The 18,189-nt window shown below is 24.5% G+C and overlaps 4 protein-coding genes across 11 annotated transcripts; 2 read left to right on the forward strand and 2 right to left on the reverse strand.

Annotated features, from left to right (window-relative positions):
* Positions 1–397: 397 nt before the first annotated feature.
* LOC113551369 (THAP domain-containing protein 2-like) lies at positions 398–1,655 on the reverse strand. Its single transcript, XM_026953575.1, has 4 exons — positions 1,369–1,655; positions 1,038–1,273; positions 820–939; positions 398–749 (listed from the first exon to the last, which is right to left on the reverse strand). The coding sequence occupies exons 1-4, from the start codon at positions 1,440–1,442 to the stop codon at positions 577–579; spliced, it is 603 nt and encodes a 200-aa protein (XP_026809376.1). The 5' UTR covers positions 1,443–1,655; the 3' UTR covers positions 398–576.
* A 187-nt stretch (positions 1,656–1,842) lies between these two features.
* On the forward strand, positions 1,843–3,721 carry LOC113551368 (vesicle transport protein SEC20). Its single transcript, XM_026953574.1, has 5 exons — positions 1,843–2,099; positions 2,169–2,353; positions 2,977–3,084; positions 3,272–3,393; positions 3,464–3,721. Exons 1-5 carry the CDS (start codon positions 2,028–2,030, stop codon positions 3,649–3,651), a joined length of 675 nt encoding a protein of 224 aa, XP_026809375.1. The 5' UTR covers positions 1,843–2,027; the 3' UTR covers positions 3,652–3,721.
* An 834-nt stretch (positions 3,722–4,555) lies between these two features.
* Positions 4,556–5,423, reverse strand: LOC113553906 (replication protein A 14 kDa subunit-like). The gene is made up of 3 exons (XM_026957478.1): positions 5,187–5,423; positions 4,919–5,105; positions 4,556–4,668 (listed from the first exon to the last, which is right to left on the reverse strand). The coding sequence occupies exons 1-3, from the start codon at positions 5,283–5,285 to the stop codon at positions 4,607–4,609; spliced, it is 348 nt and encodes a 115-aa protein (XP_026813279.1). The 5' UTR covers positions 5,286–5,423; the 3' UTR covers positions 4,556–4,606.
* Positions 5,424–5,550: 127 nt separating this feature from the next.
* On the forward strand, positions 5,551–14,239 carry LOC113553905 (gamma-tubulin complex component 6-like). Of its 8 annotated transcripts, none has more exons than XM_026957470.1 (19): positions 5,551–5,627; positions 5,792–5,836; positions 6,353–6,501; positions 7,550–7,613; positions 7,670–7,747; positions 7,826–7,909; positions 7,966–8,043; positions 8,120–8,200; positions 8,815–8,889; positions 8,958–9,015; positions 9,150–9,395; positions 10,089–10,253; positions 10,326–10,627; positions 10,686–10,911; positions 10,989–11,172; positions 12,145–12,695; positions 12,759–12,950; positions 13,199–13,371; positions 13,723–14,014. In XM_026957470.1, exons 4-19 carry the CDS (start codon positions 7,564–7,566, stop codon positions 14,012–14,014), a joined length of 2,835 nt encoding a protein of 944 aa, XP_026813271.1. In that variant the 5' UTR covers positions 5,551–5,627; positions 5,792–5,836; positions 6,353–6,501; positions 7,550–7,563. The 8 variants fall into 8 exon arrangements, with proteins under 8 accessions (XP_026813271.1, XP_026813272.1, XP_026813275.1 ...); XM_026957471.1 differs by having other exon boundaries at positions 5,572–5,720; XM_026957474.1 differs by lacking the exon at positions 6,353–6,501 and having other exon boundaries at positions 5,572–5,720.
* Positions 14,240–18,189: the final 3,950 nt, after the last annotated feature.

Genomic DNA, 18,189 nt, shown 5'->3' on the forward strand with positions numbered 1-18,189 from the left:
GTCTTCTTTGGGAAATTTACCTATTTCTAATAGGACATCTTGTAAAATACCAGTTTCAGCATTTATATTTGATACCCAATTTCGTATAGCACTTGGATTAGGCAAAGAAATTGAAGTCCTTTAAATTACAATTTATTTTTCAAAATTACAATTTCTGTAACTCAAATATATAATTGTTTCAGTTATTGAGGATATATACCTACCTAACATAGTTATATGCTTTTGGAGAATAAAAATAAAGTGTAGTTGCAAACTTTTTTACTTCTTCGCTGTATCGCCTTGCAGTAGGAGCCACATTACCATTATTTATAATATCTTTTAAAAAAACCTCAGTAAAATTTTTTTCAATTATATTAGTAGTTTCTCTATCAGTACAGGATCCAATAGTAGACATCAATTGCTGATAAGAATAATTTTTATTAATAAAAATTACAATATAGTTTATTAATATATAAATATACAGTTAAGTTTCACTCATCCGGTAATCAGTCATCACTAATCACTAGAGGCATTTCACATATTATAATAACTTATTAAGTGTGTACTAAGACTAAGCCAATCTTTCTCAGTTAGCATTTACGTAAATACCTCAAGTGAATTTATTTTTGTGTTCTGCCTTCTAACCGTTTGTTGTAAAAGTTTAATTCGCTTTTTGAGGTTGGCTTTTTTTGGTGTATCAAACAATTTTTTTTTAAATTTTCTTTTAAGTGTTGGTGTATATGTAGGGGTATGAGGTGACTGGCTGGAATCTGCAACAAATTTAATACATGACAAAGCATTATTGTATATAAATTAAAATTGTTAACATATTTAACTTACTAGGTCCAATAAAAGTCAGATCGACAACTTCATAATTACACCCAGCATTTTCAACACCAGAATCAATAGGTAAATTAGGAGAAGTAGTTATTATATTAATTATATTTGATGAAGAAGAAACTGTAGATAAAAATGTAATTTACTTAATATAGGTAAGTAGTAGTAATAGGTAAGTAGTACAAATACAACATTGAATGTAAAGAAGAATTTAATTTTACCTGAAGAACTATAATTGTGATCAAATTTGTTGCTGCTTAAACATTTTATTGCTTTTTTGGAACAATCGAAATTGGATGGTATAGCTGTATTTTTTAATATAAGTTTTTCGGGGGCTTCAACAAATTCACTTTTATTAAAATGGAGACTGCATAAGCGTGAAAATTTTGTTGGAATGAAGTTATCTCTTTGGATAGAGTGCACCCATTTTTGTCTCCTTAACTCATCGATTGGAAATCTATAATTAAAAACAAAATATCAAACACATTATTAAAAGTGTATTTCAGTAGAGCTAATTATTTTTGATAACTTTTTTGTAAAGTATTTAGTTACCTAAATAATTTTGTAGTTGAACCAACAACCCCGTCCTTGCTACTGCATCCATCAGCACAGCACTTATATGGCATAATTGGAAAAATAGCATAAAAATATTAAGTCTCAAAACAATATACCTATTGCAAAAAACAGAACACAACAATACTGTCAACAGTGTCAACTACTCAGTTTTGAGTTTTCACAGTAGTACAGTACACAAGTCAACAGACAACAACAACAATTGATAAGGCAAAATCTACATCGGCCTCGATTAAAATGGCGGATAATAACTTCGCATATTATCATCAGTTAGCAATCTAGTTTATTATACATATCTGTGAATACAACAGATCTAAATATTATGTTTTATGATAATATCAAAAATTCAAAACTAAGTTCAGTTTTTAGTAATTCATATTCTATATACATTGCTATATGATTATTAGAGAATATATTATGCTGATATGTCTTAATTTCGATGTGGTTATCGATGAAAAATTATAGTTTTTCAAAACATTAAAGAGAATTTATTATTTAATGATAATTTTGATAGATAGCTTAATATAAATTTAGATTTATAGGAATATATTGTTATTTTAGTAAATTTTATTGTTTTATCTGTACATTTATTTATTTAATCCTAATTAGTGTGTTAGATATTCTACTTATATTTCAAAATGATAAAAGAATTAAGCACAGTCAGAGAATGTATTGTAAACACAAATGTGACATTAAAGTCTATAATACAGGTAAATTTTCAATGTTACTCAATAGTTTTAAAATATATTCTTACTCGTTTAATATGATTTAAAATGTAGGACATATATTCATGTGATGGACCTATTGAATCTTTAACACAGTTAAATGCAGACGGTAGAAATCAAATTAATGTATTTAGAAATTTAATAGAAAACTTAGAGTTGTATGCACGAGAAGCAGAAAGTCAACAAGAAAGGTCAGAAGTTGTAGAAGAAGCCCGCAATCAGAGAGAATATTTAACTAGGTAATTTATGGTGAAGCTTAACAAATTGACTAAGTATTTTAAATATAAAAACTACCTATATGAGTAAAATCTTAAAATTACATAGTATTTCAACTATTCTATGTTATTTATTGTGTATAATTCATTAGGTCATATATTTCTATTATAATTAATTTTAGTATGAGTAATTTATTTATAATTTTATAAATATTTCATAATTCCTATTTAACATTTTAAAAGTATGAAGTATTTTTCTTAGGACATACAGAGATTACTGATAGTGATATTTTTCTTTGACTAAATATTTAAATATTTGATGGAATATTATAGTTTTAAAATTGAAAAGTAATGAAAACAAAATTTTGTTTTTATTTATGAATAAAGTTAAAATAATTATGGTTATTGATTAATCATATAAGAATTTTAAGAGTAGTATGGCCTATTAGCAACTTAGCCTGAGGTTACCTTAATATATATATTTAAATGATAAATGATTGGGATTGTATTATTTTGCTTCTGTTATTGAAAGATATCCATAAATACTGATTGTATTGTACTTAATATAAACTAAAAAATTTTATTTTTAAAAATATAATTTTATAATTAATATTTATTATTCATTACTGATAATTTAAATTGTATAGTAACATTGCTTCATTCAGAAAAGCCAATGTGGAATGTATGGCGAGGATTCACAAAAAATCTAGTGAACAGTTGTTAGGTACAAGCAAAGAAGAACAAGTGAGACATAAGTAAGTAGTTTTTTTGGATTAGAATAAATGAAACTATTAATTTTATTATTATTATCCTACTTATTTTTAGATAATTTAATACATATCATATTTTAATACTTACCTACTATTATTATAGTTAGAATTCACTTTTATGTTAATTACTCATTGACAATATTGTCTGTTGCTAAATAATTTTTTGTTTAAGGTTGAAAATGGATAAAGAAAATTTATTAAAACAGTCATCAACTGTTACTAATCAACTTTTATCAGTCAGTAGACAACTTGCAAGCACATCTCAACAAAGCTTGGATACTCTTGAAACTCTTTGTTAGATCATAAAATCTTATCTTTTATTTATCAATTATAATTTTAATTTATTTGTATTATTAATTTTCAGTAAAGTCCTCTTCAACTGTATCTAATATAAGCAGTGAGATTAAAAATGCCAAAGGAGCATTAACTCAGTCTGAAAAACTTTTAAACAAATATGGACAACGTGAAACAACTGACAAAATTCTTATTATGTTTGCTTTTGCATTTTTTTTATGTGTTATAGCTTATATTGTTCAAAAACGTCTTTTTTAAAGTTAATTTGGATAAAAAAATTGTAATGGAATTTGATTATGTAAAATATGTATATATATATACATGGATATGGTGTGTTTGTTTTATAATTTACCAAAATGTTATATATTTATTTTTCTGTAATGATTAAATAAATCTAAAAATTGTTTAATATTAAGTTAAATTACAAGATTTTGGTTTTATAATTAATATGTTTAATAAAAATAAAATGGTTATACACAAGGTTTTATTGTTTTTAAGTACTAAATACTAATGTAGTAATATAGAAAGAAATTATATACTTATATGTACCATGTGTTTTACCACTATAGATAGGAAATTTATATGAAATATTGGCGTTGCAATTGGGAACAAATTAGAAGGAGAATGCAATAAAAAAAATGTATTACTGAATATTAAATTTTTTTTCTTTCATTAGGACATACTTAGAAAGGGGATGTAAATGTTTTTTTTAAAGGGACTGTCCCTTTAATCAAGTAATGATGTTGGTCATTTTTTTAATATATTTGTTTTGTCTCAATGGACAATTAAGTCTACTTAGTGCTTAAACTGTTCGACATAATATGTACATATCCTATAAAAAAAACTATTTTTATGTGTTTGTGTCTTTAGATAGGTTAACAATATGTACATTATAAAACAAGACTATGGTATCTTTTGTAAACAATTGTATGAGGTTTTTAATTAAATGGCTAAAAGAATATAACAATTGAAATAATTTTATACTTAACATAACTAAAATTGTGTTGTTTTGTACCGTGTCATTTTCCAAAACAAAATATAGATGACAACATATTTTCAAGTGTAAAAATAATTATTTTAATACCAAAGTTTAATTCTTTAGAAAATATTTAATAAGATAATTAATAGTATTATTATTTAATAAAAAGAATACAAAAAAAAATAAAATAAGATAATTATATTAAAATTTGAATCAACAATTCACTTATCTTCATTACTTCAAGGGGTTTGATAGACTGTATATCAGTGAAACTGTTTCATTAAATTGTGGTTTCTCTATAAAAACATATTAATTAATCATTAATAATCGCCAATAGTTGATTTCAAAAGTTTATTTTTGATGTTCAATAACTACTTACATAATTTAAATTAGTCAAAAATAAAATAGTAACTTGAAATCAGAATAACTTTTATAAATTGTACATAGATTTTGTTTTAAGGTTATAATATTGTTTAGAAATTAATAAGATTACCAAGAAAAATATTTCTATCAAGCAAACGAATAGAAACCCATTCATGTACTTACCAAAATCATCAGTTATTGATGATGGTAAATTGTAATAACTTTCTCCAGCTACAGTTCCTTTATCTTTGACCAAACCATGCACTTCGACCCATCCGTCTAGAGAGCTTTCAACTGGTTCATGAAAATTAACAGTCACCACTTGGTCGTCTGTTGTTTGCATAGTTACAGATTTACCGTCGGGATTCACCTACAACAAAAAACATACATTTGCAATCAACAGTCGTTTTATTGGCGTGTATTTATATATATATGTAGATAAATACAATACCTTCAACACGTTACCGATCAATGTTACGGGCTTGTTTGCGAATTTCTGCAAGAATGAACCGTTAACAAACGCTCGTGTGGGTATAGTTACGGATTCCATATTATTATGTTGTTGGCTGTGGTTATTAAATTTAAAAATGTTTAAAAGTGATGGTGGACAGCGAAAGACTACTGACACGTGAGTACAAGACGACAGACAACTGAACAAATAACAACGCTTTAGGGGACTGGCGTTAAAGCGTTATTGCTATTTGCTTTATGTTTACAATGTTTTCCCGGTTTTTATCTTCTTATCACGATTCACGGCTCTGTGATAGGAACACGGAATATTCTGTGATACGAATCCGACCATAATTGATAAGTACAAAAGCGTCTGTTATGGACGTAATGTGAAGTAGACAGTAGTCAAACAAAACTTTTGAAATTTTGAATATGCGTATAGGTAATGGCGCATAATAATTAAAGTAATGCATTATACATTTTATAGTGCCCTAGTTAGAGTGTAGAAACTCAGTAATAACTAAACGAGTTATAAGTGATTTACTTTTCTTTACTGTAGTATTTAGTTGCTGCATAAAGTATATTGTTTAATTTAATTTCTTCCAGATTCTAATGCACCAAGTGTAGATGTTGACTGAATTTGTCATCAAGGTGAGTATTTGTCTTTAATTTTATTAGTGCAGCTAGTATAATCTCAGGTATGACAATTTAAACTTATCAAGACATGTTTCTCAATAATATTTTAGAACATTCTACAATTTTACATTGACAAATTTATCTAGTTGTATCAAATCGACCCAAGTCCTATGACTTAATTATAATTTATGGAAAAGTTGAATGGATTATTTATAGTATATTTATTTAATTCCCATATCATATTAAAGACATTTGTTCTGCTTATTAATACAGCTTTTGAACCAAAAATTAGATTTCTGAATAATATAAAAAAAAAAAATGATAGTAAATAGATTCATTTACTTTTGTTAAAAATAATTGATGTATTTCATATACTTACATATTAAGATACATTTTCTATGAATAAAAAAAATATTATTTCATATTTTTTTTTAGATATAATACACCTAACTACTAATAACTTCAAGTTTGAAACTATTAAATTTTAATAATGAGTCGTGTTTTCATAATATTCAATTTTGATTTTTGCAGATTTAAAGCAAGCTGTCTTATGGATTTCTCTACTGTTGAATATTATATTATTTTGTGTGTCTTAATTGTTCCAGTCTATTATTTTTTTCAACTTTGGGCATGGCTAGGCTGGGAATTGTTCAAAAATAATTAAACATCAAAAATAAAATGTAAGAGTAAAAAACTAAAATATGATCTAAAAGTTTTTGAATATATATATTTCATACTTATATTAAAATAGTGAAAATATCTTTTTCTAATAATATGATGTATTTATTTTCTATAGATTACCATTTTAATTATTGATTATTGTTGTATCTTTGATCAGTACATTTTATGTAGTTCTTTATTTTTTCTATTAAGTATTAATCAAAAGCCTTGCATTAACCTCAGTATTTCTATAAAACTAACATACTTAAATGCAATTTTTTTCAACAGTAATCTATTACAATTTAAATTTAAGGGCATACATTTCTTATAGATCGATATTGAAAAATTAATTTTTAAATATAGTGCAAATTGGCTACAACAAGTTTTAAGAGCCGGGTGTTCTAATTGTAACATGTAGTTTATATATGGTTAATATGGTATATAATAGATTAGAATGAGCCCTCATTAATAAATAGAAAGCAAGAAGTATAAAAAATAGACAATTTAATTTTAATTTTAATCAACATTAATACTGTATAAATATTATTTAAACATAATTGATATTGAAAATTTAGTTTTTTTAAACACTTGAATTTAATTTCAATCTTACTGATATCATTATCTGGCTCTGTTTATTTGTTAGTTATGACTTATTTAACTAAATCTTCACCAATTCAAATTTCTATTATGAAAACGTCATCAAAGTCTGCTTGTCACTAAGTCACTGTCATCTTGTTGTGCGTTTATTGAAATGTCAAAATTAAACCGACATTTTTCTCACAACTAAAGACAATGGAAAAATATATTGACTTGTTTGTAGTAATTAGAAGGTCGTTAGAATAGTTTGTTTAATTTTACTCATAGCCGATATCTTGTTCTAACTGATATTCGTTGCAGTAATTTATACTCTATATCGATAGCCATAGATCTAATTAGGGTAATATAAGGATAATTAGGATATTAAAAGCTTTTTGGAGACAGTAAATATTTTGTTTGATTTGTGTAGATGCTTACGAGTAATGTGATTAGGATTAATAGTCAAAATTTATATTTTTTTTATACATATAGAAAAAAATCAAACAATGTCTACTATATGCAGTTTCAGAGTTCAAAATATTTCAAATGAAGACAAGTAATATAAGTTTATTCTATTTATAATAAATGATTTTAACATAATTATAATTATAGAGACAATCCTAGTTTAGTTGAAAAAAGAAAATCTGTGGATTACGTTTATAACCGATCAGATGTAGTGGATAGAGAAAAGTAATGTATTGTTGAAAATTTTTAAATATTTGAGTGTATCAAATGATTTTAATTAATTAAATGCAATTTTATTTTTAGAAATATTCCAAACATATTTGTTACACCAGGCTTTAATTGTTTGGATGATGTTTTGTATCCATCAAGTATAATAAAAAGAGAAAAGTATTTAGCTTTAATTAAGTTTGTTTGAATTTGTTATTTATTTAATTTTTTTACAGAGACATACCCAATATTTTCAACTTTAATTTGTTTCAAGCTGGCTCTACAAATACTTTCAACTATACAGATAATTTTTTGTAATTCACTTAATATTATACTAACCTTACATTTTTGTATTTATTTTAATATGCATGTTTTTATTTTTGATTATAGTGATTATCCTAATTTATTTACTTTATACAAAACATGTCCTAAACCACATGGTTGCAAAAGTGATATCTGGGAAAAATATTGGTAAATATTTAATTTATATTCTGAAAAAAATTCATTATCTTTAGATTATTTTCAGTCACATTATTATTTTAAAATTTAGAACATTAATTTATTATTTTATATTAGATATTTATTATGTTTTACCGTATTATATAACTAAAGTGCATGTTTGTATTTTTATGTATATCATTATTATTCGTAAATTATATACAAGTAAAAAACATTAGTATTAATATGTGAGTTTTGGATAGAAAAATTTGAATTTTTGATAAGTTTAATTTTTCTTGTGTTTATGAGCAATTTTTTTTTTTTAAATTATTTTTGTAAATATTTAATTTTGTATAAATACTGAGTTTTTAAGACTTGAATAATAGATTGTAAAGTAAGTATATTTTTATATGGGAACTCAAATCAGGAAGTTTTTCAAAGGTTATGCTTAGATTTGTAGGTCATAAAAAGATACTTTGGGGCACTATCATTGTAACTTGTAAGAATGTTGGGAAAAGTTGTATGCACTTGTTTTATCTCATTAGTCATTTATATTATTTAAATTTATAATTTTAACATTAATGCACTAGTTCTATGTATGATTTTTATTTTTATTTGTTTTTATATTTTATGATTTTGTTTTATAGTAATTATACAAGTGTATTTAGTCTATCAGATTTTCAGCACACTGATTGTGCACAACATTTAGAGATAAATAATAGGTAATTAATTCATGTTTCTGCTATGCATTAGGTATTATTTTATTGAAGTTGTTTATGGTATGTTGTAGTGATAATGCGAAAAAAGAACAACTAATTTCAGATGATAAATTTTCACATGAATCCAAGGTAATAAAAAAGCATTTTAAATGTTTTGATTAAATAAATTTTGTTCACAAAATACTGAAAATAATAAACAATAATATAACTTTTAAAAGAAATAAAATTTTTTTATGTATAATACACACATTTAAATTTTGTAGGAGATTTATGTTGAAACCAATAATTTGGAAAAAAATGAATCAAATAAAACTGATAAACATTCTATCGAAGAAGAAGAAAAGATAAGTTCTGCTCTATGTTTTTGGTATATTTCCACAGGGATAAATGTCAGGGATCATAACATAAAAACATATTTCCCTCAAAGAGAAATTAGTAGTTTATGTATCATGCAAGATATCAAACTAATGTTGATCAATATGGGCACAACTTATTTTCTTGTAGATCAAGTTAGTATCATATTTTTGTATATCTATACTTTGTTTCATATAAAAGTAATCTCAGACAGTGACTGATTTATTTCCGGTTTGATTAGATCAAATTCCCATATTATATCGGTTTTCACTTTTTATTATTAGTTTTTGTTTCTGATTACCGGTTGCAACCTTAATAATACTTTACCATGTTAATCTTAGCAAAATTTAAGCTTAGCAGTTATTAGAATAATAAATTTAAGCTCCCGAGAGCGCTGTATTTGACATGTGTATTCAAATCCAATATGCCCTTCTGATGTAGAAGCTTACTGCTACGAGGTACTTTTTTTATATATTCTATTCAAAATAAAAAAGACATATGGCAGCTGGCTAGTATGTGGGGGTTAAACTACACAGAAAGCATATGAATGGTTGACTCTGTAGGGAGGACACAGAAGTGTTGCTTGAACTCTGCCTGATGAAAACTGATCATTGTCGACTGTCTTTCTTTTTTTTGAATAGAGTATAGCTAGAGTATAAAATATTTTTTTTTATTAATATATTAAGATCATTATCCCATTGTTTTACTTAAGCATTTTCTCAGTCATTATTGTACCAAATAATATAATTATAATCTAATTAACTACTATTAATTTGTTTTTATGAGTTATATGAAAATTACAATTTAGTTAAGACTTCAAGGTTTATAACTATATGACATATTTTTAGGAAACACTTATGTACAAACGGAATGGAAACATTAGTATTAGTGGTTTAACACCAGAAATGTTTGAGTCTGCTACAGATCCAATTTTGAAATGTTCTAATTTATACAAAATTATTAGTAATACAATTAACAAATGGAAGGATATGTGTGACAATAGTATAATTAAAGTATAAATATAAATACAATTTTAAAATTATTAGTGGTTTTAAAAGTTTTAATAAATTATTTATTATTTTCAGGCATTCATATTTTCTGCATCTAATATATTGGATGATTATGAACGAACAATTTATGCTGTATCAAATGAATCTTTGTTATCACTTGTTGATCGTATATCTCTTATAACTCCTCGCTTACAATTGTTAGCAAATATATGTTGTTTAAAAATACAGGATTGTATTGTTATTCCAGAGGATATACCATGTGGTATAAAACTGTTGAATAAAATTCATAGTTATTTGTTTGAATATCAATTCTCGAATGATTTATTTCTGAAGATGTTAATATACATTTTTGAATCATGCTGTTTAGCTTATTTCAAGTAAATTGCTTTAAATTTGTTTTTTGTTTTTTTTTTTTTTAACAAAAAATGTTATTAGAGTTTTATCAAATTGGGCATTAAAAGGAGTGTTAAATAATGAAGAAACTGGCATGTTCATTCAAGTAAAACCAGATATTGAGGATGAAGATACTAGTAGCCGAAGAAATTGGGATCGTTTTACTATAGATGAGAGTATAGAAGTTCCAATATTTTTAAATAAATACAAAAGCGATATTTTGAATTGTGGAAAAACTATTAATTTCATCAAAAAATTTAACGATTTAGTATGTAAAAAAAAAAAATTTGAAATCATCTTAATTTGTAATATTTATAGTTAATTATAATATTTCTTTTTTTCTAGAATGTGTTTTTACCAAATTTAATTTGTTGCTTCGATGCTATTGATACTCAGAAGGCATATGAAAAATTTTCTACTTATTTCAAATATGACTCTGGTTTAAAAGTTCTAAATTGTGTAAAAAGAATGTCAAACTGTTATCTATATGAATCAATTGTTGGGCCTAATGATTTGAAAGACAATAATGGTAATTAATAAAATTTGACCATTATAGTGAATAAATAAATAATTCAATATCATTATTTATTGTACTTTATATAGGTATATAAGTATTAAGTATATATGAATAGTGAATATATTATTTATTTACCTTTCATTATAGTATTTAAATAAATTAGGTATATCTAAAATAATCAGTTTGTATTAGGTATTTTTTTTTTTTTAATTCCATATAACTGTATAATTAATGTATAATTATTGTACCATTATTTAATTTTTTTTTTATTATTCTTGTTTAATAATTATTAATTATTATTTTTACTCTACTCCCAATAATAAAATATTTAAAGCTTTAGATTTTGAGTGGTACTATGAATATATTGGTTTTATAATGAGTGTTTTTTTAAATGTTAAAATATATTATTTTTTTTTGGATCTAACCTTTTGGATCAGTAAAATTACTTTAATGTTCAACTATGAGGGTGGTTTTCATAGTAAAAATTATATCTTGTTGGTATTTTAGGGGGGGGGGGGTTGTTAAAAAATTCCTAATACTTTCCAAAATGTTTTGGAAAAACAAAACAAGAAAAAAAATAATATGATGTGAAAGTAAAATAAAATTATAGTATTATATATTCAATGTTTTTGGTCAAAATACCATATTACAAGTAGAAAAATAAAATACTTATAGTAATATATAAAAATTATAAAATAATCTTCAAAATAGAAGCTATTAAATTATTCTGCTCAGAATAATTTTCTTTTTACAATGATTTATCATTGAATTTATTTAATTTACTACTTATAATTTATTTAATTTTAATTTATTGAATTATGTTTAACACTTCCATAAATAGTGTGATGTACATAATAAAGAGGTACACTCGTAACCTAATATACAGTAGAATAATTTCCCTGGAACTTACTTATTAAGACTAGTTTAATCTATATAATATAAAATAAAATACCTAATAATGTTTTATATTTTTTTTTATTACAGATAGTCATCTTAATGAGAATGTAATCATAACCGATGTTACAAACAATAAAATATATTCAGAAAGTGAGAATTATGAATTGTTTCAAATGCCTGATTGGACTTCAGTTAATAATATTTATGAATTTAATAAGCCTTATGGATTTTTTTCGGATAATAATGATCCATTAACATATAATGGCAATTGTTTTGATGTTGTTAACATGATAGACTATATACCATATTCAATATTAATACCGGCTCGTATACAAAAGAGTGTTTGTGATAAGCAAATATTGGACATGTATTTTGTTCAAGAAAATTTAATGGGACACCTATATTACTTATCACAGTGCTTCTTTTTGATGAATTGGACGTTTTCATCTAAACTATGTACAACATTATTTGATGGTATTGTGATGAACAGACAACAACCTTCAAACATCTTCAATCCAATCAAGTTAAAATCAATTGTGGATGATGCTATTCAAGATAGTTTTACAAACTATGAACTACATGATTTGACATTGGAGATAACTTTTATCCCAAGTTTAAATGGAATTATTGACATTTCAGTAAGTAAAATAATCAATAATCTTATTTTTTTTTCCAAATTAATATTTTAAAATTTTATTAAGGACGTAGAATGTATAGAATTAAGTTATACACCAAAATGGCCAATGAATATGATTTTGTCAAACAAAATATTATTGAAATATAGAAGAATGTTCTTGTTTGCAAATAAATTAGAATTTGTTTCATGGAGTTTATTAAAAGCCAGAGAAATATTAAATGTGTATAAAAATGATACAGGATTACAATTTAGAAAGGTGATTTTAGACATTATATTATCCAACATATTATATATGTAGACATTTTCATTTTTCATTTATAATTTATTAATAAGTGCTTTCCAGTGAATAGTAAGCATTTTTAAATGTATTAAAATAGTATTATTGAATATAAATCATTGTTTTAATCAGTTCTATATTATAAGACTCATTGGCTAATTATTATATCTGTTGCTTTAACAATATTCATAAATAATTTTATGTTATTTGGCAAATTATGTTTATAGATTAATCTTTTTAAACATTGGATGAATCAGTTTGTTTCATCTATTCAGCAGTATTATAAGCAAGTGGTAATCAGCACATGTTGGTCCGAATTAAACGAAAACTTTGAAAATGTAAAAAATTATGATGATTTATTTGCGTGTCACAAACAATACATGCATACAATGTTAAAACGGTTAGTATAATAAACTGTGATTTGAATAACAATTTTTGATTAAATATTCTATTAAAATAAAAATATATTATTGTTAATATTAACTAGTAAGTATGTTGTGTTAACACATGTCACATCATGGCAAACTGTTAGAGAATTTAAAATTTACAAATATAGAATAGATAATAAATGGTTTATACTGAATAAATTTAAATGCATTTTTATAGTTTTTTAAGTCATTTCGGCCTTTTTTTTTGGTCATTAAAATCCCAGCCCTATAAATAATCACTTGTCATTATTTTGACTTTTTTTTATCATTGTTCATTGTCACTACAATATTTTTTAATTTGTAATAAATTTATTTGTTTAAAGGTGTTTGATGGTTGTTGGTTTCAAAGATAAACTTATTCTGTTGAACAAAATATACATAGAAATATTAGCTTATTATCAAGCATTAGCGAGTGGTCAATTTTATATGAAAAATTCTGAAAGGTTACATTCAGAGTTTATCAGTATGGAACAGTCATTTTCTCGGTTTTTAAAGCTAAGAGAAATGTTTTACACAAATATATTAAAAACTGTGCAAACCCAGGGAAATCATCATGCAGTACAGTTGGAAAGTCTAGTAACTATACTTGGGCCATTATATAATAATTTTACATGAGAAGTATTAGTTAATAAACAATATTTTGTATATTTTTAAATTATTACTTATATTAAATGTTATGTTGTTATTTTCTTGATACATGTCCTCATGGTTTTCTGGCAAAGAATTCCTATAACTGCAGTTAACATATTATGTTACTGCATGCACAAGTGTTATACTAAATATTATCACTACTACTATGTTATATATTATTGTTCTTTTAGTACTAGTTTTTTTGTTTTATACTGTGTAATAGATTTAAAAGAAATATATAAATTATTAACTTATATGATTAAATATTAATATATTGATTATGTTATTTTAATTTAATTATTGTAATTTAGAGTATTAGATTTGTATTCTATCTATTTCACATAGGCATTTATTGATGTTTTCATTTTAAAGTGAATTATAGCTATATAGCCTATATAAAATATTAAAACTATGCTCATAACTCATTTTAAAATAAAAATATCAATAAAAGCCTATGTGATTCCCTAGATAATATTCTTATCTTTAAATTTGATAAATTCACTCCAATATTAAGTTAACAATAAAAAATGGGTTCTGCTCTATACAAATTTGCTATGATGTATGTTAGTAAGATGGAGATAGCACGTGGGTATGACGCCCTCTTAATGTTTTTATCTTATTTTGTATGTGATAGTAAATAAAATAACTTTAGTACTAAGTACTATTAACTACTAAGCTATATTGAAACTTGGTACTTCCCCTATTATTAAAAACCATAACAATAGGGTGTGCTGGTTTTCGTTTGCTCATCACTTGTTAATTTTGAACTTTTTTGTAAAACAGTTAAGCATCATTTAATTTTTGGGTTACACATCGTATGTGCGTCGGCTGTTTAAAGGTCGTACTTCATATACGTATCAATATTATTTATATAGAACTAAAAAAAAAGTGTATATCTAAGTGCTAGTTGTTTTCTAACTCTGTGATCTTAAAATCCATACATCTCCAAATTTACTTTCGTAATATTCAATTTTAAAATATTCTATATGTATTTCTGTTTTAAAATACATATATATCATAGTAATATTGTTTACTTAATAAATTTGCAATAATACGACAAGATTAACAACTAAAATGTACCAATGTGGCCAATCAATTTTTATTGCATAAGTTTGGGTGGTAAATTACTGGATAGTAAAACCGACTGATATACCTTAATTCGTGGTTTATAACACTGCAGTAATGTACCTATTTTGCCTATACTATACGCCGGCCAATACTTAATGTTTGCATGAAGGATGTAAAACAATAATAATAAACCTATTGGTTATAAATTATATTTTGTAAACATCTCATTTTATACGTTTTTACTATTTACAACAATTTGTATGAATCTTATTAAATATTTTGCTGTATTTTTTTATATATTGAAACAAAATATAAATTGGTTTATTATCAAGATTAATAGTTAGATTTAGAAGGACAATAAGAACTCAGTAGTCTACAAACTCCGCATTGAACTCGAATACTCAATGAAGATAGACGAATAAAGCTGTTTCTTCGGTGATGCTATACTCATAGTACATCTACAATCTACATAATATGATTAATATGTAGAGCTAAGTTTATCCGGAAAAGTCGATGTTCACATAAATTTCTCTATTTATTTGGAGCATTTTCAATGTTATTTCTTGTATAATATTATTAGCTATTATTAATTTATTAGTAGGGCCCGGATTTAGATGCATTTGTATGTTTTTTTCAAACAGTCCACAGAATAGTTAGATAAGCTACAAGTTTAAATTATAGTCAACTTAGTCAATAGATCTGAAATTTTTTTTGCATATAGACGGTTTTTAAATGCATAATATGTAATATTTTGATTAAACAACGTATTTATAGTAATTACAATTTACGAAGGAAACTTTATCTTATATGATATGTTATTTAATTATTTTAATATATTATAGAAATCTGAAATTCTGACGGGAATAGTTATCTATAGTAATCTGTTATTGAGTAGATTTCCGTGAACCATATTATAGTCGTGTTTGTCGTGATCGTAAACGTGTCCGTAATTTTTTCATTAAATTTTATTTATTTGTATTTAAAATATAATTGGTCATCAAAAATTAATCCCCCTCCCCCCGAGTTTAGGTACACTGTTATTCATAGTTTATTGTAAAATAACAATAATTTGCAAATTTAATTTAATTTATTATAAAAATAAAATGATGATACTATTACAAAATAGTTCAGCATATCTATACCAAATTTTACAAAAAAAAAAAGAATATTTACAATAATTAAAATAATTTATATTTGACGTGTATAATATAATATAATAGTGCATAAAAAACGATAAACCTATGTGGAATTAGAAAAAGTTACATGTTTGGGTTTTTAGAAGGGATACCATAAGCTATAGTACTACAGTCGCTGTTGGTGTCACTGCTGTCACTCGACCAGTAATAAGTTTTACACAAGTTATTAAAATGATTTTTTAAGTATTTATTTTTTCTTTAAAGTGGATGTATATACCATCAATTGTTCTCATTTCTAACATTAGTAAATTTCTCTTTTTTATTTGTTGTTTAGTCTGTCCCTAGTTTATATTTGGTATTTTGGTTTTTATTAACTTAAAAAAAGTTGATTTTGAGTCTTTAAAATATAATGGTAATAACGTTATTTTTTCTGTTTCATCTCAGTAAATTATTGCAGCTAAAAATAAAAGAATCAACGTCTTCTCCAATTTTTCCCGAAAAAGTTTGTGGTAGATGGGTCATTGTCTTAAATTCCATCTTTAATTTTGTTTCGTTTTTATTATTATAATTATTAATTAATTTAGTTCTATGCAGTTTATTTGATATTGTTAATGTATAATGTTTTGTCTAAAATAAATGTATCGTTGAATTTTAGACTACTCTGTTTGTCTTTGTTTTCTAAATTTGTTACGATTTTTAAGTTTTTCGTTAATTTAATTATTTAATTAGTATTTCTGTTTATTCGTTATTTATTTTAATATTTCCTCGTCTAATACTACGTTCTAATTCTCTTAATTGTTCCTGCGTATGAACCGCTGTTACTATACTGAATTGTTCGTGTAAAATCGTTTGCCGTCTATCTTTCTTTATGTAAGGTAATTGTCCTAATTTTTCACTGAAAAATATATCAAATTCTTCTTGTAATAAGGGCGATTCAAAAATATCTAATTTTTTTGTCTTTTAAATTTTTTATATTACCTTCAAAGTGTTCTACTCGAATTGCGTTACTAGCATTAAATAAAAACTGTACTTGTTTTAACGTTAAATTATTGAGAAATTGTATTAATTCTTCCCTATCAGTTTCCTATAAATTAAAATTCTGAGAAACCAATTTAATTTTTTCTGTATTTAAATTTATAGTTAAATTGTTTTCGTTATTTTTTAAATACCACATTCCATTATTTTGACTGTCACTAGTCCACTACTAATAATAATTGGGTCTAAATAGATAAACTATTAACTATGGTTAACTTTTTAAACTTATTTTATGGTTTTTATGTTATAAAAAATGTCTGATATCTCAACAAAAACACTTCGTCGAACTCCGCGTGAAAAATTGCTAAGTTAAAAAAACTGGTCATCTTCAGTATTATAATAAGATCTGATATCATGAATAAATGCTAAGTAAATTAAATTTAAATTAAGTTATTCTATCTCAATAATTTATTTACTTTGCGAGAATTTATTTCGACAAATAAACATGTATGTTCGTAACTGTTTTATTGGTAACATTTGTAATGGAAATTTGTTAAATAGTCATTTAAGTATTTTGAAAATTATATCGTGTGTAGGGCGATAAAATAAACATTTGGTGTAAATTTCAATATTTAATGATACTCTTTCGAATTACAAAAAATGAAAAAGCCAATCGACGAGAAAACGTTAATTTACGTGTGAATGACCAATAATGTAAAAATTTGAATTTAAAACACTCACAAAAATTTGTGACTCCGGTAAAATTTTTTTTAAGATAAAGAGCTTATTAAGAATCTTGTATTAAATTTTACCTATGGCAAGAAAAATTGTAATGAATTTTTCAAGAAATAATTAAATAAATACATTTTTTTACCATTATTTTCTCCCCTTAGTTTTTAAATCATTGTTATTGTTATTTATTAATAAGAACACTGGCCAGCAGATTTTTTTATCATGTGTTTTTAAATTATTTTTATGCCT

The sequence above is a fragment of the Rhopalosiphum maidis genome, chromosome 2 (genome assembly GCF_003676215.2).
Source record: "Rhopalosiphum maidis isolate BTI-1 chromosome 2, ASM367621v3, whole genome shotgun sequence".
In the NCBI taxonomy this organism is placed as follows: Eukaryota; Metazoa; Arthropoda; class Insecta; order Hemiptera; family Aphididae; genus Rhopalosiphum; species Rhopalosiphum maidis.